This window comes from Desmodus rotundus, chromosome 2, assembly GCF_022682495.2.
Source record: "Desmodus rotundus isolate HL8 chromosome 2, HLdesRot8A.1, whole genome shotgun sequence".
In the NCBI taxonomy this organism is placed as follows: domain Eukaryota; kingdom Metazoa; phylum Chordata; class Mammalia; order Chiroptera; family Phyllostomidae; genus Desmodus; species Desmodus rotundus.
In genome coordinates this window covers 77507163-77532172 of record NC_071388.1, presented here as the reverse complement: position 1 = coordinate 77532172, position 25010 = coordinate 77507163, and the positions used below count along the sequence as shown (strand labels likewise).

The following is a 25010-nucleotide window of genomic DNA, read 5'->3' as shown; positions in this document are numbered from 1 at the left end:
TGCTCACTCTGGCAGCAGCTGTCCCATTATCCTTGGGTACCAGTTCCACATCTGGCTCCAGCTTACCTATACAGAGAGGGACAGCACAGGCCCAGAGCAGGCCAGCAGCTAGCGTGGTGCCCATACCCATGGTAGCACCCCCTAGCAAGAGCTGCATGGGCCCCCGCAGTGCTGCCAGGCCCACCATGTAGAAAGTACACCACCCTATTACCAGGCACAGGCCAACCAGCAGGTAGAAGCCATAGGCAACTTCCTGACCATGTTACTCTGCATGAAGGAGATGGCCCCGATGCCAGGAGGCCTTTTGAAACCAAAAGAGGAAGACTCTTTCTCATTAGCCTTCCAGAGGAGTTAGGCATCCATGCAGTCCAACTCAGACATGGGGGAGTGGGGGCAACGTGCAGGAAGGGGCCTGAGGCCATGGCAGGATGCGAAGGACCCTGGAGTGCCCTGGCTTTGGGGACAGAAGCAGTGTGCCTCCCCGCTCCAAGTGTAGTCGGGCCAGGCAGCAGGCCTAAATTGTTTTACATGAGTGATGTGTATAGTATGTGATTTATTTCTAAAAATCATAAATAGAAACATCTAGGAGAAAAAAGTGATTAAAATCAAGAATAAACAAATAACAATTTAATATTATTTTCAAATATTTTCTCTTCCCCCCCAGCTTTATTGGGGTATAACTAAAAAATAAAACTTAAAGATATTTAAAGTGTACATGATGATGACTCATAAAAGGATTCCCTCCACCTAGTTAATGAACACATCCACTTCCTCAGATGTGTGTGTGTGTGAACATTTAAGTTCTACTCTTAGCAAATTTCAACTATACAATACAGTGTTAAGTTATCAACTACAGTCTCCTCAAATATTTTCTTTTGAAAACAACTTTCAAACAAACGTAGTACAAACATAAGGAAATCAAATGAATGGTTCACATAGTAAATACTTACTGAGTACAATGATAGCCTCGAACCTCAGGCTTTGGCTGGTGTTTCTTCAGGTGCTTGCTGAGTCCAGAACCCCTGTGAAAAGACTTTCCACAAACTGAGCAGTGGTACTTGGACTCTCCTATAAAAATAAAATCATGTAACAAATCCAGCAATCAGGTACTTTTCCAACAGAATATTTTGTCATATTTCATATTGCTATTTTATCAAAGGGACATGGAAGCTATAACATTTGGCAGCCCCTTCTAAGAATAACAAGAAACCATGTCAAAATCCCTATTTCCTCTTACCTATAGTGCAAACAAAGCTACTACTACCCTAAGAATGTGGTACACTTGCATAATCAACTGGCTTGTAATAGTGTAAGAGTTGAATACAAGATCTACAGCAGATACCTACCCATCGGCCATTTTCACATAACTGCTTTGAGTATTTGAAAATAAGTATGTGTGAAATAAAAATTTTAATGAAATTATAAGCCACACATCATGTTAACAGTTCCATCTGCCTACTGTTTAACTTTTTAAAACCATGACCATTTTTTTAGGTGCCTAGACCTAAATTATATACGACTTAACATTCAGTACACATTTTTCTATACTGAGGGAGACAATGCATGTTTTTACACAAATAATCTAAAGCTAGATTTAAGAACACCTTTTAACTTTACTCTCATTAACAGAAAAACTGCATATAGCCACCAGTATGTTAATATAATTTCTGAAATAATCACAATATAATCAATTAATAGTAAATAGTATACATTATATAGAGAGTGGGGCAAAAATAGATTTACAGTTATTCACATAAAAAATAATACAATTATTGCCACGGCTGGTGTGGCTCCGTGGATTGAGTGCCAGCCTGCAAACTGAAATGGTTGCTGGTTCGATTCCCCATCAGGGCACATGCCTGGGTTGCGGGCCAGGTCCCTGGTTAGCGGTGCACCAGAGGCAACCAGGAACCCATCGATGTATCTCTCACACATTGATGCTTCTCTCCCTCTCTTTCCCCCTCCTCTAAAAATAAATAAAATCTTTAAAAAAAATACAATTATTAATACAAGAATAAATTCTGTTTTGTATAATCACACCTGTAAACCTACCTTTGCCCCACCCTGTAATTACGTCAATATAAATCTCTCATCACCTGTGTGAATACTCATATGTTCTTGAAGACTCCGTTTGGTAACAAATGACTTAACACACAGTTCACACTGGAACTGCTTCTGTGATTGATGGAGACTCTGGTGTAATTTTAGACCATGCTTGTAGATGAAAGTCTTTCCACAGACCTATGAGAGCACAGGTGTTTAAACCAGTAAAACAGAAAAGGAGATAGGAGCTGTTTCTGAATGAAGACAGAGAAACCTATATGCCATTTTAAATAAAAAACTTAAATTATAAACAAAATAACAAAGTGAAAGTTGAAAGAAATGCCAAAGTTATTAACTGGTTGATCAAATATTGCTATTTTTCTTACAAAAAAACCCTCATGCTGTCCTTGTGAGACTGGCAAACAGTACGCCTTATATATTAGGAGACAGAAACTCAATAAAAAAATATACTTATTTCCTGCTATACCAACTAGAATAGTGCTTCTCACATTCTCTGTGTTGTAGAACCAGAGTTTTCCGCCTTCAGTCCACTACAGATTTTTGTTAAGCACAATAAAAATGTCATAATAATGTCAAATTTCCACAATGTTTCTAAATGCTTATTCTCCATTTCTGTACTTATCTTCCTTAGACCATATATTTTGGGCAGTGCTACACTAGAAGACCAAAGGCCCAATTAATACTTAGTTTTTAAATTTATGAATAAAATGATACTTAGGGTTTGGCTTCAAAATTATTGAGGGAAGAGGGCAGTAGGGCAGTGAGTGACAGATGACCCTATGTTGACAACTATTACATCTGGATGAAGGGTACAGGAGGATCTAATCCATTCTCTTATATTCTATTCTCACTAACAAAAACAAAACAAACGAGAGAGAGAGGAGCTCAAAGTTCGCTAATCACAGGATTCTTTACTGAGGAGCCGTATTTTGGCATTTAGGTACCCTTAGCCCTTAGCTCTAGAGAAGAATACATAGCTTAGGCAGGGTTCTTGCTAAGGAGATTTGTTTAAAGCCCTGGCTTCCTTTCACGTCCAGGTCAATCCTGCTGAAGGTTAAGGGATGACTGGGATGATTCTTACCCAGTACATCCTCTGAATCCTAATAAGTTTCATTAATGTCCTATATAGATTCATTTCAAATTATAATAAACAGCAGATTTAGAACACAATTGGAAATCACCCTTTACCCAGGCAGCAAACTAGAAATGTCACAGAATTCCCTGTGAAATTTTATAAGTGTAAGGGTGACTCTTTCTCTGGTAAGATTCAACCAGTCTTGTCACCACTTAAGTTTCAATCTTATTTATATAACAAAATAAATGGTATGGCTTTACCTGACATGCATGTGGCTTTACACCAGTGTGCTTTAACATGTGTATTCGAAGAGAATATAATTTAGGTAATGTCCTTCCACATATGGAACATATAAATTCTCGTTTGGTTCTGCCCTTCTCAGGCGATGTTCCTGATGGCTCATTAGATGTAGAACTGGAAGACGACGAAGTGGGTGCAGCTTTTCTGGTATGTCGAATGAGGTGTGCCCTCAAGGAGGCACTGTACTGAAACTGCTTTTTACATAACTAAAAGAAAAAGTAAACAGAATCTGTCTAAATGTAATTTCTTTACAAATGTTAAGTAAAACTTGACTCACAGCTCAACTTTCCATTTCTTTGTTACAATCATGTAAAACAACAAACACATATATTATACAAAAGACAATATGATAGGTACCAGATTATAAAGATGAAAGGGATAAAACCAGTCCCCTACTCTGGAGAGGTTTATAATCTAACCATAGAAACAGGATCTACACATTAAAAAAAGGTGAAATATTTAAGAAGCATTAATCTGAGCAGTAAGAAAAGGCTCCATTGAGGAAGCTGGGTCTGTCTTGAGGGACTGGGAGGACACAGACAAAGACAGAAGAATGCTGTCACTATAGGAATACTAATAGTTGTGAGGTGGAGCAAAACTAGGAGTTGGAAAAAGTAGAAATATAAGTGATAGTCCTTGGATTTTATCCTGTAGTTGTTGGGTATTCATGAAATTGAAGTTATACATGCTAATCTACAAAACTTGTTTTTAATAAATAAAACTTGTCTCTTAGTCCATTATCTCTTCCACTTGTTTGTTTTTTGACCCTCTCATGACGCTTATCTTTATAACTCTAAGTAACAGGAATAATGGACAATGATGCTCTTCTTTGCCCCTCACTCCCTACATATACGCAAATCCTTCCCATAACTCTACTTTCTCAATGTTATAGTTATATCATAAGTTTGATTAGCTCCATTTAAGTGTTTACATTATGTGGATAATGTAAATGTTACTACAGCTGGATCCTCTGATACACTATGATTCTCTTTCCTTTCTTTTTTTTTTGGTTTTTTTACTTGTTGTATTTACTTCTAATTCATCACCAAACCCTTTCCTCAACTGTCTGTAAGAGGAGATTTAAACACATCACCTTATGGCACATCTCTCTCAAAGCATTATGCTTGTTCCAACCCGGGCTGGTTGTTTCCTACACCTAGTCTCTAGACCTGGACCCCAAGTTTCCCATTTGCTGTCTTATTTGTTTAAGTGGAACAGCTCTGCCAACAGCTTCCTAAGAAAGGGAGTTTGGGAGGTAAAACTTTGCAGACCTTGCATGTCTGGAAATGTACTTACTCTACCATCACAAATAATTGATAGTTTGACTGGCTATAGATTCCAAATTAGAAATCATTTCTCTTTTCCATACATCTTTATACCTGATAAATTGCTTGCCCTCCATTTAGCTCTTTTTCTGGAGCGTTCTCCTGTTCTTTCTTTTGGGGCATGTTTCTTTGTCTCCCCATTTTGGCTGCCTCTTTGTGTTGATTTCTTTATGTGTGAGGTAGGTCTGCTATGACTCCATCTTGGTAGGACAGCCTTATTTAGTAAGAGTTCTATGGGACCCAGTGGTACAGTCTCCTTGATCACTTGAGCTGGAAGTTCCAGGATGTCCCTGTTGTAATTTAAGTCTTGATTGCTATTGGCCTCTTCCTGCAAATTTAAGGACTCTGTGCCTTTATCTTCTAGCTTCCATTGTGGCTGCTGAAAAGCCTGAAGCCATTCTGACCTTCACACCTTTTCTATGAGACCGACCATCTTCTTTCTGCCTTACAATTCATAAGAAATTCTCTTTGTCCCTTGATTCTGAAATTTTATAAAACACCTTGATATAGATTTATTTTCATCCATGGTTATGAGCATTCAACCTGCCTTTTAAAAAAAATTATTTATTTATTTTTCAAGAGAGGGGGGTAGGGAAGGGAGAGACATCAATCAGTTGCCTCTTGTACATACCCTGACTGGGGACCATCAAACCAACCACCCAGGCATGTGCCCTGACTGGAAATCGTACTAGCAACCTTTTGTTCTGTGGCACAATGCCCAACCAACTGAGCCACACCAGTCAGGACTGAACCTGCCCTTTTAACAAGGAAACTACTCTTAAGCTCTGACATTTTTCTTTATTGAATCAATAATTTCCTTTTCTCTATATTCTGTTTGGAAGTATGTTGATATTAAATATCTTAGATCAATCCTCTAAATTTCTCTCACTCCCATTTCTAAGTTACCTTTTTGCTTTATTTTCTAAGAAATTTAATTAATTCTATTTCCCAACTTTTCTGAGATTTTTATACTTCTTATATTTATTATTCCTAAAAAGCTCTGCTGTTCTCTTATATCTTACCTGGTTATTGTTTCATTGATGTAACTTTTTATTTTTATCTGATATAAAATCATACTTTCTGGTTTGGTGGTTTTTGTTTTTTTTAAGTTTTCCTCTTTCTGCATAGCCTTAGATTCCTCAAAGTTGCTTTTTCTTCTTGAAATATTTATCATGAGTCTGATTATCCCTGATGTCTATTCATATTTTGGAGGACGACGTTATAATAAAAAACCTGATTGGAATTTCTATGTAGTTGGAAGAGTGGGTTGTCAACCACAGGGTTCAGTCAGCACTATCTTTAGGTCTTTTGTTTACGGGCTTTGGATTTCTCATCTTTGAAAAATCTTTTCGCTTCAGATTAAAGACCTGACTGTTAACATGCTGGGGTTTGATTAAGAAAAGACAACTTGAGAAGTCTCAACATTCAGTATGTAAGATTTTACTTTTCCCTGTTGTGGGTATAGTGCATTCACCTACTCTGTACACAGTATTCTCCACAGCAATTACAATTTTATCTTTTCTAGAAAGTAAAGGATGGATCTTCGTCTAAGGAAGTGTTGGTGGGGACTTAATTGCTTCTTAAAAAGACTTTCTAACAACCAGACTCACTTTTAAGGTAACTAGTAATACTAGTTCCTGAGTTGTTTGGCAGTTCTCCAATACAATTTCAATTGATGCTTAGCTTTCCCCACTGAAAGCCTGGCAATTAGCCCTTTTAAATCTGCTGAATCAGGTATTACATCTATGTATCAGAGTCCGGCCTTTAGTTGCTAGAGTCTCCTCTCCTGTTCTCTTTGAGCTTGTATTTCTAAAATGATACTTCTATTATTTTCTTACTGGTATCAGGAGGACGGAGAAGTTATATCACTAAATACTTTTTTTTGGTCTACGAAATGATAAAAATCAGAAAAAGACTACCTCTTTGGAGACAGAGACAGAACACAAATGGCAGAATAACAATGAAGCAGTAAATTAGATTCTACTTATTGTGAAGTTAGAGCCAGCTTCAATTAGCTTTCCAAATACTTACCGGACATTTGTAATCTCTAGCTCTTTCATGTTTCAGTGTGTGCATTATAAGTGTGTATCTTCTCTGAAAAACCATTCCACATTCCCCACATTTATGAGATGCTTCTTCTTCAGTATTCTCTTTAGCATCCCTTTTTGGCTGTTTCATCTTTTTTCCTCTTTGAACTAATTTCTGGGCTACCTAAGTAAGGGATAGAAAACACAATCTAAGTAAATATAATCATTTTTAAGTCATGAGTCATAAATATTGCAAATTCACATTATTTTACTAATACTGGTATTTAAAACATTAAGTTGCTTTCCTGCACCTATCCCACTTCATTCCAAAATAATTTTCACCATAGGCATAAGTTTATCAGTTTATCAATAGAATGCTTTCAAATTAAAGCTAAAACAACAAAGGTCAATTTTTCTTCATACCTGTTGAACTGCTGACTTGGGAATGGCTTTCCGTTTCTGCAGCTTTCTCTCCATTCCTTTGTGTAGTCGGATATATCCCCCTTCATTAATAGAACGCTGTCGAAGCCTGCTTCTGTAAGTATCATCATCAGGGCCAAGGTCTGTTTTTGCACCTAGAGTTTCCTGATCTTTTAAAGATTGGCCAAGGTTCAGCCTATGCTCTGGAATGTCTTCATCACAGATATCCACCACTAATGTATCATTTCTTATGTCAGTATTTTCTGGAGATCTACTAATTATATTTTCTTTGGAAAGTTTAGGATAAATATTAGAAACTGTGCTATCTTCTTTGTTGTTTAAAGTTTCTAGTTCTGTCTGGTTGTTTTTTGTTACTATATCAACAGATTCCATTTCAGGATGAGAATCAGTTATACAGCCTACAGGTGAAGATGACATAGCTTTAGCCTCTGAAGAAATGTGGGGCTCAGGCTGTTGTCCTAGCTCTGCACTCTGTTCAGCTTCTGGCAAGTCTCCATTCACCAGTAGTACAATTTCACAATCCCCAAGGTCAGTAGATAAAGTTGTGGCTCCCTCATTGTTAGCCACAGGAGGTGCTGGACCTCCATTTTGTTCTGGTAAGTCCTGGGTAGACGCAACTGTCTGTACTTCACCCTTCTTATATACTGTTAGCTGCTTCTCTTCCATTAGTTTATGTACACTCTCACAGATTTCTAAAACTTCTGACATGAAAAGATGCCGAGCCAAGATGGCTACGTCAGCCATGCTACAGAAATCAAAACTTAGCACAGAAGTATAGGCAAATTCCAGTAAAGGAAGGAAGCTTGCTTTACAGAAACCTATATGAAACAAGACAGATGGGGGACATAAAAGTCAAATCACCACTAAAACACCTTGTAAGAACAATTAATATATGATTATGACAATATAAAGGCAAATATGACCATTTATTTTGCAATTAAATACCCTAAATTTGTTTTGTGTTCTGGTTGTTTATTAAGCCTTGACTAACTCACTTCTATGAGCCGAGTCTCTCAATACCTAAAATAGAAAATAATATCAGACTTACTACCTCAAAGAGTTGTTGTAAGGCAGTCATTTTCAAACTGTACTCCTTAGAACCCCGGGGGTTCCTCAAATTCCCCTCAAGAAACAGCTGCTGGAGAACGGAGGGTAAAAAAAGAGAGGGACGCAGGTGAGTAGGCAGGGTTCAACCAACTTGTCTCCTAACCTCACTTCGTAAGTATAGCTGTATAATTTAATACACGTCCATACAAAAAATTTGATTGTGAACAAAGGTTCTACTACTAAAAATTTAAAAACAATGTCAAAGACAGGAGGTCAGAAAAATTTTTCTATAAAGAATCACATAATTAACAGTGCAGGCCATAGGATGTCTGTTGCAACTACTCAACTCTGTCATTGTAGCTACAAAGAATAGCCGTAGATAACACACACACAAATGAATGTGGCTGTGTTCCAATACAAGTCTATTTACAAAAAACAAGGGAAAGGAAGATTGGCCTTTGGGTTACAGTATGCCTATCCCTGGTCTAAGGAATGAAATAATTACTATATATGTGAGGTATTCCATTCTTTAGAATTTATGTGAGAAAATAAGATGTTTCTTTCTTTTCTAAGCTCTTAGTACTTTGCTTTCAAAAGCCATCTTAAGTATTCACATAATTCTAAAATCAGACAATTATAGTGATATGTCCAACTCCATCTTCATAACCAGTATGATTAAGATTTGGATAGCTGGGAAGGGTGGAGGTGGGGGAGGGAGGAGGGTTCGGCTGGGGTGGGGTGGAAGGATGGGGAGAAAAGGCACACAATTGTAATTGAATAACAATAAAAAATTTAAAAAACAAAACAAAACAAAAAAACCCCTCACATTTGCTGTGTTTTTCAGTTTTGGTTCAAGGTACATAAAATGTGGTTCTTTTACATAGGCAGACAAGATGGACAAGTACACAGGAAAGCCTTAACTGTGCGATACAATAGGACAGGGGGGTCAAACTAATTTTCACCGGGGGTGGGGGGGCACATCAGCCCACAAAGGGCCAAAATAATTTTAGGACTGTCTAAATGTTAACTACTCCTTAACTGTTAAGGAGTTGAAATTACATCGGGCCCTTTGAAGGCAACCATGAGGCTGAAGTGGCCCCCGGTGGAAATGAGTTTGACATCCCTGCATTAGGAGTCAGGTTGAAAACTGAGGGAACTACACATCAACATTATCATCATGGCTATTTCTGCCATTCCTATGAAAGCTATAATTAATAGGCTGTAGCCACATTAATCCTGCTACAAATTATGAGACCAAGTTAAATAAGCTTGAGGTAAGTAAGAATATTTCTTAAAAAAAAAAACACCTACCAATATAGTAATGTATTTTGGTCTTTTGCATAGTATCTTTCTAATTTCTAAGTTTGAAGTCATACAAAAATCTTTCCATAAAGAACTAACTGCTCCAAATAACACTTTGAATATCTAAAACCATTTTTCAAAGATAAGTTATGTTTCATTGTAAAACACTAAAAAACACACAAAAATAATAAAATAAAAAATTACTCATAATCTTACTGCCAAAAGATAACAGATAATTTTGGTACTCTGTTTTTACTCCTCCCCCTTTTATATACACATATACATATTTGGTATATATGCAAATAAAAATGCAATGGAAAATTTTGCAAGATGTAAGTCCTAGAGCTTTGTTACACACAACAATGTGAATACAGTTAATACTACTGAAGTGTACATTTAAGATAAATTTTATACTGTTTTTATTAAAACTTAAAAAATTTTTTAAATGGAAAATGGTTACAGATTTTAAAAATTATGACAGGTACTTCTATATCTGGAAGTAGAGGAGACTAAGAGGCCCTGAAGGATTCTAAAAATGCTAAATAAAAGTATTTTAAAATATTGTTTTAAATACATCAGTGCCCCACCAAATTAAGCCAGGCTTTATTTCGCACCTTGATAGTCACAGAAAAACCTCAAGATAAGGATTTAAAGTGGTTCCAGATGGCCCTGGCTGGGTAGCTCACTTGGTTAGAGCGTCATCCAGATACGCCAATGTTGCGGGTTTGATCTCTGGTCAGGGCACATACAAGAAGCAACCAATGAATGTCTAAATGAGTGGAACAACAAGTTGATGTCTCTCTTTCTTTTCCTTCCTCTCTCTCACAAATCAATAAATAAAAAACTTAAAAAAAAAAAAATGAAGTATCCCCAGACTGTTAATGCCCTTAGTATATAAAGCAGCAAATGTGTTCTCTGTGGAAAAGACCTTCAACCCAGGACTCAAAAATGTCCCATAAAATTCTAAAGAATATAAATTCAGTGTATACAGGTTTTTTGTTTTGTTTTTTTTAAACACAGAGAGTCCTGACTGGTGTGGCTCAGTGGATTGAGCACCAGTCTGCGAACTGAAAAGTCTCTGGTTCAATTCCCAGTTAGGGCACATGCCTGGGTTGCAGGCCAGGTCCCCAGTTGGGGGCGTGTAAGAGGCAACTGATGAGTTGTTTCTCTCCCTCTACTTCTCCTTCTCTTCCCTTCTCTCTAACAGTAAGTAAATAAAATCTTAAAGATAAAATAAAACTAAAAATCACAAAGAAACAAGGCACTGTGAACAAAAGCTAGCATAAACAAATGGCATAATTCAAACCAGCAAAAATTTTAAGTATTTCTATGATCAGACATAGAAAATAAAGGCTGGCATACCAGTAGAGCAAAATATCCTAAAAAGTAGCTCCCTAAAAGAGACATCTAAAAAAGAACTAAATAGAACCTTTAAAAATGGAAAACACAAATTGGAATTAAAAACTCAATAATTTTAACTGTAAATCAGATACAGCTAAAGAGTGATCTAAAATTTTCCAGGATAATCTACAAAGAAATGAGCAAAATATGAGAAATTAAGAGACACAGAATATAAAGTGAGAATGTCTAATTGGAGTTTCAGAAAGGTAGAAGAGAAAGAGGCAGAGACAATTTTTGAAGAGTTACCATCTGAGAATTTTTCTCAACTAAGGAAAGACAACAATATCAACTGCTGAGTTCATGAAGCCCACCAATTTTCAAGCAGGGCAGTTCAAAGTCAAAGACCGTCATATTGGGTAAATAACAAAACCAAAAATATGATGTTTAAAGAGACATCTATAAGTATAGCATAGGAACTATAGTCAATTAATATTGTAGTAACTATGTATGGTACCAGGTGGGTACTGGAACACTTTGTAAAGCGTATGATTGTGTAACCACTATGCTGTGTACCTGAAACTAATACAAAATAATATTGAATATAAACCACAATTAAAAAAATAAAAATATATTAGGCCCTGGCTGGTGTGGCTCAGTGGATTGAGTGTGGGCCTGCAAACCAAAGTGTCGCTGGTTCGATTCCCAGTCAGGGCCACATGCCTGGGTTGTAGACCAGGTCCCCAGTAGGGGCAACCACACACTGATGTTTCTCTCCCTCTTTCTCCTTCCCTTCCCCTCTGTCTAAAAATAAATAAATAAAATCATTAAAAAATAAAATAAATAAAAAAAGGAAAATATATATTAAGGAGACATCTGAAACATAAAGATACAAAAAGGTTGAAAATAAGAGATATAAGAAAGATATCCTAGGCAAACAGTAACAAAAATGTTTACATAACTAAAAAATATTTATACTAGTAGCTAAAATAGAAAAACAAAATCTTATTTACAATAGCATCCAACATAGACTGTAAGGGTGGGAAGTAACACTAAAGCTAAAGAGGGTCACTACATAGTGACAAATGGATGTTTTATCATAAAGCCCTAATTCTAAGTTTATGTACATGTAATAACATGGCCTCAATTACATAAAACAAAAATTAAACTCAGTAAGAAACAGAAAAATGAATCACACTAGTTAATCTTCTAAAGCACCTCTTGTCAGTCACTGATAGATCAAGCACACAAAATAATCAGTAAATAAGAGAAGTAACAATTAACAATTTTGATCTAATTCACAATATACTGAATATTGCACCCAACTGAAAAAAACTCACATTCGATTCACAAACAAAATGAAACATAAAAACAGACCACGTGTGGAGTTAAAAACAAGTGTCAATAAATCTTCAGAATTAAAGGGAAATTTATAGCCTTGAATGTTTAAACTACACAATGAAAGGTTGGCAGTTAATGGCTAAGTAAGCATGATACTTAACAACAACAAAAAAAGAGAGACGGAGTGTATGACCCCCAAAAAAGAAAGGTAATAAAGAGAAGAAATTAATAAAAGAAAACAACAGGAAAAGGACTCATGGACATGGACAACAGTGGGGTGACTGCTTGGGGGGAGAGGGTATAAGGGGACTAAATGGTAAGGGGAAAAATACAGTAAAGATTAAGTAAAATGTCCTGGCTGGTGTAGCTCAGTGGATTGAGCACCAGACTGCGAAGCAAAAGGTCACTGGTTTGATTCCCAGTCAGGGCACATATAGCTAGCTTCGCAGCACATACACTAAAAGAAGATTAACATGGGCCCCATGCAAAGATGACACTCAAATTCATGAAGCTTTCCATATATTTTTTTAAAAAGTGACAGTCAATGTAAATGAATTGTAAAAGACTGAGAAGCTGTTTCAATAAGGGTAGGAAAGTTAACCCAAAACTTACAGGTTTTTCCCTGTAGGGTATTAACAGTTCTTCATCTATTAGCAAATTCATTGCAATATTCCTTTAGCTGGAAGCAATTATTTTCTTGAAAACTCTATTAGTAGCAATGTTAACATCTTATGGTTTCCTCAATAAATTACACAAAAGTTTTGAACTGTATTTGCATAAAAGTCAGATTTTTAACATTTAAAAAGTTATGCTTTGGCAAAGAGGTAAGGAAAGGTTTTCTGTAAAGAGCCAGATAAGCAAATATTTTAGGCTTTGTGGGTCATTGATTTATGTAGCAATCTTCTTTAAAAATTCTCACCCAAGGACATGCTTATTGATTTTTTTAGAGAGAGGAGAAGGGAGGAAGAGAGGGACAGAAATACTGATGTGAGAAAGAAACATAAAGTGGATGCCTCTCCTATGCTCCCCAACCGAGAACCAAACTGCAACCTGGATATGTTCACTAACCTGTAATTGAACCCTTCAGTTCACTGGAGGACACTCCAACCAACTGAGCAACACTTGCCAGGGCTACCTAGCAACTATTGAATTCTGCCCTCATAAACTCAAAACCAGCCATACGCAACATGTAAATGAATGAATATGGCTGTCTCCCAATAAAACTTTATTTACAAAAACAGGCAGTGGGACCAGATTTGGCTCGCAAACTGTAGTTTGCTGATGCCTGCTTTAGCAAGATTTTAAAAAGTAAACCTTAATAAAAAAACTTTTTTAGCCCTGGCTGGTGTGGCTCAATGGATTCAGTGCCAGCCTGCGAACCAAAGAGTCACTGGTTCGATTCCCAGTCGGGGCACATGCCTGGGTTGCAGGCAAGGTCCCTGCTTGGGGGTGTGCGAGAGGCAGCTGATCCATGTAACTCTCAAACATTGCTGTTCCTCTCCTTCTCTTTCTCCCTCCCTTCCTCTCTAATAAAGTAAATAAATAAAATCTTTAAAAAAATTTTTTTAAGTGAGAGAAAAGACACAAATAACTGAGCCCCTGGCTGGTGTGGCTCAGTGGATTGAGTGCCAGCCTGCGAACCAAAGGGTCACCAGTTCAATTCCCATCAGGGCACATGCCTGGGTTGTGGGCCAGGTCCCCAGTAGGGGGCGCATGAGAGGCAACCACACATTGATGTTTCTCTCCTCTTTTTCTCCCTCCCTTCCACTCTCTCTAAAAATAAGTAAAACCTTAAAAAAGACACAAACAATTGATATGAAAGAATAAAACATATCTAAAGTCACTGGAGACATTTAGAAGAGAATACTATGAAAAATTTTATGCCAACAAACTTGAAACTTTTTATGAAATGGACAAATTCTGGCAAAAACAATTTTTTAATCAATCAGTTAAGATGAAATAGAAAAGCTGAGTAATTCCCTAATCCTTAAACTTGTCAAATTAGCAGTTAAAAGTCTTCTCCCAGAGTTCACTATAGGCACAGGCAGTTTTAGCCACCATTCCATGAAACATGCAAGAAACAAACACTTGTAATCTCATAGTAACTCTTTCAGTGTACATAAAAATTGGAGAGAACACATTTTATAAGAACCACTTCTGATAGCAAAACATGACAGAACCAATTTGAAAAACTAAAACTACCCATGAAGGTGGATACAAATGTTTTAAATAATATTAACAAACCAAACAGCAATTTATACAAAAGCTAATATATCATGACTAAGCTAGATCAATTTCAGAAATGAAACCTGGCTTAACATTGGAAAAGCAACATAATTTCGCATGTTAACAGAATGAGAAAAATAAAGACTATCTTAAGAGATACAGAAAAAGTATGTTAAGTCAACACACATTTAAGAGAAAATTTCCTTAATGTTAATGGGGGTGAAAGGTTATCTACTTAAAACATGTACCAAATAACATAGTTCATGGTAAAAAAAAAAAAAAAACCAACAAGAACAACAACAAAAAACCCAAAAAACCTTCTTTAGAAATGAGAATCACATAAATGAACCTTATCACAATTTCTATTCAACTACTGTTTTTTTAATGTCCTGGACAGCATTGTAAAGCAAGGGGGAAAAAGTTCAAAATATAAGGACTAGAAAGGTAAAAACAAAAACATTACTATTAGTAATAACTTTATGTGAAATATCTCAAAGAATCTCTAGATAAAGGTCTGAACTAAAGAAATTTATTAGTATTACTGTATATAAAATCAATATATACCAGAAATATGATATATATCCATTACATATCAGAAATTATGTAATGTTAAGAAGAAAAAACTATAATAGCATCAAAAAGTATAAAGTACCTTGGAATAATATAGCAAAAGATGTATAAGACCTTTATTGGATAAATCTCTAAAACTTTATTAATTTGATGTAATCTCTATCAAAATACATTATTTTCTTTTTGTGGAAGTTGAGGAGCTGCTTTGAGTTTACGTGGAATAGCGAATGGCTATGAATAACTAAGACTCACCTGAATAATAAAGGTGGGAGACTTTTCTTATTATTATAAAGCTAAGGTAATTAAGACCAAGTGATAAAAGTGCAGAAATAAACAACCGATAGATTAGCGCAAAGCCTAGTATCAACACCAAACACGTGGAGACTTGTTTTGTCTTTGGGTGAAAAGAGGATAGAGTTTTCACTAAATGATTCTGAGACAAGTGTGATGATCAACATGGGGGAAAAATGGTATCAAACACCTATTTTACACCAACAAGAATAAATTCCAAATAGATTAAAATGTAAGTATGAGCCCTGACCTGTGTGGCTCAGTTGGCTGGACATAGTCCTGCAAAAGAAAAGGCTGTCAGTTCAATTCCAGTCAGGGCACATGCCTGGGCTATGGGTTGGATCCCCAGTCAGGGTGGGTACGAGAGGCAACCAATTGATGTTTCTCTCTCACATAATGTTTCTCTCCCCCCTCCCCTCTCTCTAAAAATAAATAAAATCCTTTAAAAAAGTAAATATGAAAGAAAAACTACAAAAATTTAAAAAGACAATATATAAAAATACCTAAGTAGGAAAGAATTTTAAGTATAAAGTACATAAACACTGAATTCAACTACATTAAGCTAGGTAATTAAAAAAACAGACGTACATTTTTTTTTTTTGCCTTGACTGGTGAGGCTCTCTGGGGTGAGTGCCATTCTGCAAGCAGAAGGGTCGCCAGTTCCAATTGGGTCAGGGCACATGCCTGGGTTGAGGGCCAGGTCCCTGGTTGGGGGTGAAAGGCAACAGATCCACATTTCTCTCATACATCGGTATTTCTTTCCGTTTCTTTCTCTCTCCCTTCCACCCCCCAAAATACATAAAATCTTTAAAAAATACATGTACATTTTTTAAATACTGTACACACAGTTTCAAAATTTTAAATTTTTGTTTATTGATCTGAGAGAGAGGAAGGGATGGAGAGAGCAAGAGAAAAAAAAATCAATTTGTTATTTCACTTATGTATGCATTCACTGGTTGATTCTAGAATGTGCCCTGACAGAGGCTGAACCCTTCGACTACGCTCTAACCAACTGAGCTATCCGGCCAGGGCTATACACATATTTTATAAACATTCTTTATCTACTTAATATTAAATCAAACAAAAATTTTGAATGTCTACTTCACCTGTCATTGGCTTACACCATATTTGCTGAACAAACAAAAATAAGCATGTAGAATGAAGAATGAGTTATTTTTTTGAATACTAGGAGTCTGTATTGTAGTTATTTGGGGGCAGACATTTAATTTGCTATAAAAAATTGCTATAAGAGGAACACCCATACATTTCTTTCTGCTCCAGATTCATGAAAGACAAAAAAAATTCCAAAGCTAACATATCAAAAGACTATACCTGTGATGAGTTTTATTATTCAGATGGCCCAGTATAAGACATATTTTCTCCTCTAAATTACCAAACCCAGAGAAAAGCAAACATCACTAATCTAGATTGTAAAGCAATTCTTTGTTCCATAAAAGTTTTTGCACACCATTACATCCCTAGTGGTTAGGCAAGCTCTTCACATGCAGTGGATGCTTAATACATAAATATTTTTTTAGTAACTAAAAATACAAGGGGGGAACCCCAAAAAACCAGAATTTATTTACAAAAAATTGTGTATTTACTCCTATATATTTAAATTTCAGTCACCTTCAATGTCCTCTCCATTTGACGCAATGTACCTATTGAGACATTTTTTCCACTGCTCAAAACAGTTTCTGAACTCATCGCTTTTGATGCCTTTCAGTGCTTCTGCCATTTTTGTTTGTTTGTTTCACCTCTTCCACACAGGCAAACATTTCCCTTTACGAACTTTCTTCATCCAGGGAAACAAAAAGAAATTACTTGGGACAAGATCCAGTGAATAGGGATGGTGGGGCACAGGGGTCGTACCATTTTTGGTCAAAAACCGCTGCACACTCAAGTGTGGTGTGTGCAGGTGTGATTGTAAATCACCTATCATGAAATGGGCAAATGCACTGAAATAGTCTTCAAAAAAATTCTCTGAAGCCAAACACAGACTCTTCTAACAACACCGGCTTGTACACTGATACAGATGAGTTCCTAGAATACTCTCTTAGCAGGGGAAGCCTGTACCACAAAGGTTCTGCCCTCTGGAAGATATTCTGGGATTTTTTGGGTCCCCCCTTGTACATATACTGCTAAGAAAAAAAAAATGTATTTGTGTTCGAGAATAAGTAAGTTTAAAATTATAAGGTAGAAAAGAATCAGGTTAACTAGGTTAAGTGTTTACATACCTGGATAAAGACACTGTTCTGTTTCAGAAAGAGAAATGACACTTTACACAGTGATGTCAGTAATTTAAGAGTTGCAGCAAGTTAATATTGTGAGAAAATGCATAAACAAGGTTAGCTATTTTAATTCTTCTTAAATTTTCATTTATTGACTTCTAAGCCCTGATGTAAGTTCTAGTAAGGCCAAAAAAAAAGTCAAATTATTCATTTACAATAATAATAAAACAAAAGAAACAAAAAAGAAATAAACCCAAACCTAGATTTCTGATTATTCTACATTGACAATTTGGTTATTACACCTAATTAATTTTAAGGATTAATCTTAAAAAACAAGAACCAGACCTATACAACTGCTCTATAATTACATGATCTACAACATAATACCTAGGCAGTCTATTTTTAAAGATTTTATTTATTTATCTTTAGAGAGAGGGGAAGGGAGGGAGAAAGGTAAAGAAAGAAACATCGATGTAAGAGAGAAACATCCAGCACCTGCCTCTTGCATGCCCCCAGCTGAGGACCTGGCCTGCAACCGAGGCATGTGCCCTGACCAGGAATTGAACCAGTGACCTCTCACTATGCAGAATGACATCCAGCCCACTGGGCCATAGAGTCAGGGCGGCAGTCAACTTTTAAATAACATAACCAGTTAGTGTAATAACATTGATGCAGTTATGGATTTCTTTCAAATTTTTTTTAACAGTGTAAATCCCAGATAATCTTCTACTGCTACGATTGTCTCACCTAAGGGGCAGCAATAGGAAATGACAGCCTTTTCCTTAAATCTCCCTTGGAAACGTTGCTAAAATACATACACACCCGTCTTGTATGTACTTACAAACAGAAAGCATGAGTATCAGAAAATTCTTACCAGAAAGATCCACCACTGCCTCATGACTGGAAATAGCTCCTTTCTCAATAAAAAGATCTCGAAAATATTCGCTATTAGCTGATAAAACCGATTTGTGAGCTTTGTACTCTTCTCCTTCAATTAACAAAGTAACATCACAGAACTGGTTGGAGAGTCTCTGTTCATTCAGCTGTCTTAAGACAGCCTGACAATGTTTTGGAGAAGAACGCTTTACCACTCCTTTTGTGTCAACCTATCAAAATAAGTTTGAGACCAAGAGTTGTAATTACATATCATCTGTATTTCTACCCTTAACAGAATTTAGAACAAGACACATCATTACCTTTTAAAAGATACCACTAATTAATACAAAGAAATAACCTGTATTCTATCTTTATTACCTATGTAGTTAAATGAAAAGACATGTTGTTCTCACTCTTTGCTGCTATGTTCATTCTACTTGAAAACCTATACTTCACTTCTGGCTGCCTCTTCTTACTAGAAACTGATGACGAATAACACTAATGCTGGCAAAAAAAAAAAAAAAAAAGACCCAGCCAGCTTAATTTTACCTTGCTGCATGACTCAGAGAGTGCTTCCAAAAGGTATTCTACCGGTATCAACATACCATTAAAAAAGAAGAGAGGAGTGATGAACAAGTGACATTCTGAAGATTACAAACAATAGGAATATTTATAATTAATGAACAGGCAATATTAACATACTTTTACTGTCTATAACATACTGAATTACTTTAGACACAGACTTGCTTAAATCCTCAATGTCAGTGCCAATACTCAGGCAGTTTTAGTAATTTAAGAAAAAAGTCACAAAGACTTCAAATACTAAAATACTAGTTACACATGTTAAAGCTGAATGAAAAGTTCCACTTACAAATACAAGTTCATGTTTAGATATTGGCTTCTTTTTTGTAGGCTTGGAGGCTGTATTTGGAGTTGAAGTAAAATTGCTCAGGTCATCCTCTGATTCATTACTTTCTTCTCCAGATTCAAGGTCTAGTCCCAATTCTTCCAACATTTCTGAAGTATCTGATATTGGACGGGAGCGATCTAGTTTCTCTTGGCATTTACTACACTGTTTAATATAATCTTTGACTTGCTTTAATATACCTACAATGAAAATAAAAATTAACAAGTCAAATTTAATACTGTTCTCATCTGAAAACTGAAAAATATATCGTTGATTATTTCCTTTGAGTTATACTTATGTATGTGCCAGCACATATGTGTGGACCCACACGTGTCCCATAAAGTACGTAGAGGAAGTTCTTTAGAATTTAAGATACATTTTTTCAAAGATATAAGGTTATAAATGATGGTTTCTTTCCACGTGAAGTAAATTGTTTCATTGTTTATTCCTGGTTATTCACTTCCCCATATGCCTATGTAGTACTGCCCATTTTCACGTGAGCTGTACTCATTCATGCAATTAGGAACTACATGAACTTCAATATTCAAATGTTTTTTAACCTTCAGAAACAGTAATATAATCAGCTCAAGCTAACACCTCTCCACCCTACTAACAGGCTTGACCATACAATTTGCTTTGGTCAATGGATATGATGTGTGCCATGTATGACTAGAAGCTTAACAGGCTCTGTTTCCCATCAGTTTTCTGATCTTCGTCCCCTCTCAAAGAGCAACATGTTCCATAAGGATGCCGTCCTCTAGCCTTAACTGCAGATGAAAAAAAGACAGGTGGTACCAATCTGTGACCTGAACACGACTGCAACCAAATCTTTTATAATCAGATAAAATAAATATCACATTTTTAAAAGCTTTGAGATTTTAGGTTTATAAGAAATAACTGCATACACAACTAACAAAAGTTCAATGTATACAAGCTATTCGCAAAACCCTATTTTGAATTTCATCTTCCAGCTCAGCATGTTAGGGCTGGGGTAGGGAGCAGAAAGGAACATTTTTTATATACAGCAGGTCCTTGAATAACATCATTTTGTTCAATGTTGGCTTGTTGTAACTTTGATGAGGTTAAGAGTTAAGCAGAAATGTAACTCTTGTTTATATCAATTAGCCTATGGTAAAATTGGTTTTGTTATACATCACTTTGCTTCAAGTCACAAACTACAGAGGACAATAAATAAGGGCTTACTGTACGTACACACACACACACACACACACACATCATCCAAATAAGTTAGGACTAATTAATTATCACTTTACACACTGGGAGAATGAAGCCCTAAGAGGCAAGTAACTAGCCCAAAGTACATCTAGTAAATTGCACATCTGGGCCCCCAAAAGCCATGTGATTTTCCATATATTATACTACTTTCCCAGGAACACACCCTGTGGCAGAAACTTCTTCCCCCCCAAGTAAAATGCAAATGAAAAGGCCTGTTAATTAGCTAAAGTGATACAGAGGTATATAAGTTCCTGGAAAGAGTTTCAAGATATCAAAATATACCAAGTTCCTTGCTTTCAACTTTCAGAGAACAGTCAAGGAGTATTTCTCAAATTGTATTATGTCCCATACTTACGAAAAAAGTATACACTGGACTAATAAATTCAGAAATTATATTGTAATTTTAGACATATACAATGTATATTATCACATTAAAAACTCTCAGTTCTATAGTAAAAAGACCTTTGTAACCGAAGAAGTTGCCAAATTTGTTCACAGAATGCCTTTTTTTTTTAGCAGATAACTTAAAAATAATAGGTTAAGGTTAAATATAACTTTCATTTAAAAAGGTATTTTATATATGCATAGATTTAGACAGCAACAGAGGTTATATTCTAGCATCTAAAAATATTAAAATCAGTAACATGTCTATACCTGTATGGGTATAAGGAGTAGGTTTAAAAAAAAAAAACAATAAAAAGTCTGAACAGATGTATAGTTTACATACAATTAAGAGTAAATCGATCTTGGCTGGTGTAGCTCAGTGAATTGAGTGCTGGCCCATGAACCAAAGGGTTGCTGTTGGATTCCCAGTCAGGGCACATGCCTGGGTTGCTAGCCAGGTCCCCAGTAGGGGACAGGTGAGAGGCAACCACACACTGATGTTTCTCTCCCTCTCTTTCTCCCTCCCTTCCTCTCTCTCTAAAAATAAATAAAGTCTTAAAAAAAAAAAGTGTAAATGGAGCCTTGGCTGGTGAGAGTCAGTTGGTTGGGCATCGCCCCAGAAGGCCTAAGTTTCAATCCCAGGTCAGGGCACATGCGTGGTTGCTGGCCTGGTCCCGGGTTGGGGTACACGCAAGAGATAACCAATCCATGTTTCTCTCATACATTGAAGTTTCTCTCCCTCTCATTCTCCCTACTTTCCCCTCTAAATAAATAAGTAAAATCTTTTAAAAAGAGAGTAAATGGCAAAGATGTTCATTTTCTCTGTAAAAAAATGGAAAGACAGTCATTCTCTTTGTAAAAAAAAAAAAAAAAGAGTAAACAGGTTGGAATGATGAAAATTTTCTGAAGATGAATAGTTGTGATGGCTATACAACAATCAAAATGTACTTAATGCCACAATTCTACACTAACATGACTAAAATGATACATGTGTTATGGATATTTTACCATAATAAAAAATAAATGAGTATGTGAATGGGTGAAAAATGGTGTAAGAGAAGATACACACACACACACACACACACACAATTCTTAGAAACATACTTGAGAATAAGAAGTGCTGCTATGGAAATTTTCATGTTCAAAATAAAAAAGACAAGAAGTAGTTTTTTTCTAATTAACTTTGTATATCTAAACATTTTATGATTCTACACAATTTAGTATGTTCTGCGTTCAGCACAGGTTTGATTAAACTAACTGGTTGAGTTCAAATGGTATTGAAGAAACTACACAGAAGCATTTGAACAGGATGAAAAATAATAATAAATACTGCAAGAAAAAATGGTATAAATGTATGATAGTCAATCAACTGTCTCAAAAAATCACCCTATTATGTCTTGTAAGACCTTTATTTAACTTGAGTGTTAGTGTTTTAATGAGGTGACTTTTTTAAAGATTTTATTTGTTTATTTCTAGAGAGAAGGGAAGGGAGGGAGAAAGAGAGGGAGAGAAACATCCATGGGTGCTTGCCCTCTCGCATGCCCCCAACCGGGGACCTCACCAGCAACCAAGGCATGCACCCGGACTGGGAATCAAACCAGTGATCTTTTGGTTTGCAGAATGACACCCAATCCATTGAGCCACATCAGACAGAGTTGACGGTTCATTTTTCCTCTATCTTTACATGTGCACAAATCTTATCTAATTTACCCAGAGCTGAGAAACTGAAAGAATCTGAATCAAGTTAACCACTCAAAAGACATCAATGTGTAAACATAGTTCATTTACTATTTTAAGAGTGGGAAATTACTGCAAAGGGCTGAAATTACTTATGCAGCAAAATATGAGTCCTCTAACTAGCTTTGTGACCATGGCCAAGTCTCTAACCCTCTCTGTGCCTGTGTCATCAACTGGCTTAAGTGTTAATACGTATAAGCACTTTGAACAGTGTCTGACATTCAGTAACTACTACACAAGTGTTTGTTAAATAATGCTTAACGGGCAACCTCTTTGGTACATTAAAAAAATAAAAACAAAAAGTCCAAGCACTGGTTAGGTAGCTCAGTTGGTTAGAGTGTTGTCCCAATAAGCCAAAGTTGCGGGTCTGGTCGGGGCACATACAAGAAGCAACCAATGAATGCATAAATAAGTGAAACAACAAATCGATGTTTCTGTCCACATCCCTTCTACTGTCTCTCTAAAACCAACTGAGTAAAAAATCCTTTAAAATCCACATAAAACACCAAATTACCATTAAAAGGTTCTTTATTCAGTAAAGATTCAGAGCAAAATAAAATGAACGACTTTAGTGGGTCGTCCTCTAATAAAACAACTTGAGGAACTGTTTCTCACTCCAGAACCTCAGGAGTGTTGACATTTTGGGCTAGATGATTCCTGTAGGGGGTGCGGGGCGGGGGGGGGGGGGGGGTGCTATCCTATCCTGTGCATTGTAGAATGTCCAGGAACATCCCTGACCTCTACCCAACTAGATGGCAACACAATCCCATAGCCAGACGTCCCCTGAGAGGCAAAATAGTCCTGGGTTGAGAGCCACTGCTCTGGAGACCTATCTACGAAGTTGAACAATTTGCTCCTGTCGGCTGTTCAAGAACCTCCCTTCCCGTCAGCGTTAGAATACAATGACCATCCCCTGTTCACTGACCTCAAAGACTCTTGCTCTCCCCGAAACTGGTTCCTAAAGAGTCAAAAAACTAGAACTATACTTCCTTACTATAGCAATCACAGTAACCACATTTAAACGCTTTCCACAGTATTAAAAGGAAGAATATTAAAACATTCAAAACTAAGAGCATCTGCTATTCTTTACACTGAATTCTTGCCCTAAAAACGAGGTTCAACGTGATTTGTTGCCACAGTTCCCCCAAATCATTTCCACACATACATTATTCCTTATTTACGCCGCAGTAGCACAATTTTAAGAACAGGATAGACGGGTCCAGAGAAACTCAAACCCGCTGGCCAAAACCCTAGCGGAACACCCTGCAAAAAGGAGCCCGGGCTTTCGGCAGACACGCCCCCACACCATTAGCACAACACGCAGCCTCCGCAAACGCAGTCCGCAGCCCAGATCCTCCCCCCTTAGCTAAGGAGGCGGGCCCTACAGTTCGCTAGTCCCAGCCCCACCCCGCGTCTGTCCCGCCCCCGGGGAAGCCCCCTTCGCCCCACCCCCGGGTCAGGGCCCGCCCCCAGCTTCCAGGGCTCCTTCCTGTGGGAAGTACGGCTCCTTTCCCCGTCCCTCACCCTCTCGGCTCCGCCTGGCACCCGCTCCACCAACGAGCGTGTAGACTGGGACGGCGAGGGGCGTCCAAAAACCGGGGTGACGGACCCTCAAACTTGCGGTTCTGCAAGCGGGCCCAGGCCCGCCTAACTCATCGGGCCTTGCCTGCACGGCAAGCCGCCAGCCCACCCTCTGGCCGCGGGGGAGATCCTACCTCGCCACCAGTACGTCTTGGACAAGTTGTGCCAGGTCTGATGCTGGGTGTGGTGAGTGCCGCCAGGGCCAAGGTGCGCCGCCTCGATTAGCCTCCAGCGCCGCTCGGGCTGCAGAACCACCTCCAGCTCCGCGAAGGTCTTGCGGTGCCTTTGCCGCCGCTGGTAGTACAAGGTCCCGTCGCGCACCACGTAGCAAGCGGCCGCCTTGCGGATTTTACGCTTGACATTGCCCTCTGTGCCCGGCGCGTACGGCTCGCACTCGTTCGTCAGGTAGCGCAATATGGCCCGGTAGCTTTCCTCGCTTGACATCGCTGACCCGGGCTCCCTGAGGGCGCCTGTCAGTGGCGAGGGAGGAAGACAGCGGCACTAGCTCCGGGCGGATGTAACAGCTGCGGCGACACTGTAGGGAGGAACGGCAATGTCTGGTGAGTGCTCTTCGACTGCACCCGCAACGTGAAGGGAAAACTAACGAGTTGGTAACTAGGGGGAACTGCACTTCTCCAGCGCACGGGATCCGCTGGCGACTGACAAAATGGCTGCTGCACCACCGGAAGTGACGTAGTCAAGGGCAGTGGG

General features: G+C 37.6%; 1 protein-coding gene across 2 annotated transcripts in view; it reads right to left on the bottom strand.

Moving 5' to 3' along the window:
* The window catches only part of ZBTB11 (zinc finger and BTB domain containing 11), a 50217-nt gene extending 25213 nt beyond the window's left edge, over positions 1-25004 (bottom strand). For both annotated transcript variants that reach the window (XM_053918293.1, XM_024558184.4), the window contains exons 1-8: positions 24434-25004; positions 19326-19561; positions 18453-18684; positions 7215-8050; positions 6796-6975; positions 3400-3645; positions 2097-2241; positions 951-1068 (exon numbers count right to left, since the gene is read on the bottom strand). In XM_053918293.1, the coding sequence (XP_053774268.1) occupies positions 951-1068; positions 2097-2241; positions 3400-3645; positions 6796-6975; positions 7215-8050; positions 18453-18684; positions 19326-19561; positions 24434-24743 (2303 nt within the window). In that variant the 5' untranslated portion in view covers positions 24744-25004. The remainder of the gene's footprint in view (positions 1-950; positions 1069-2096; positions 2242-3399; positions 3646-6795; positions 6976-7214; positions 8051-18452; positions 18685-19325; positions 19562-24433) is intronic.
* Positions 25005-25010: the final 6 nt, after the last annotated feature.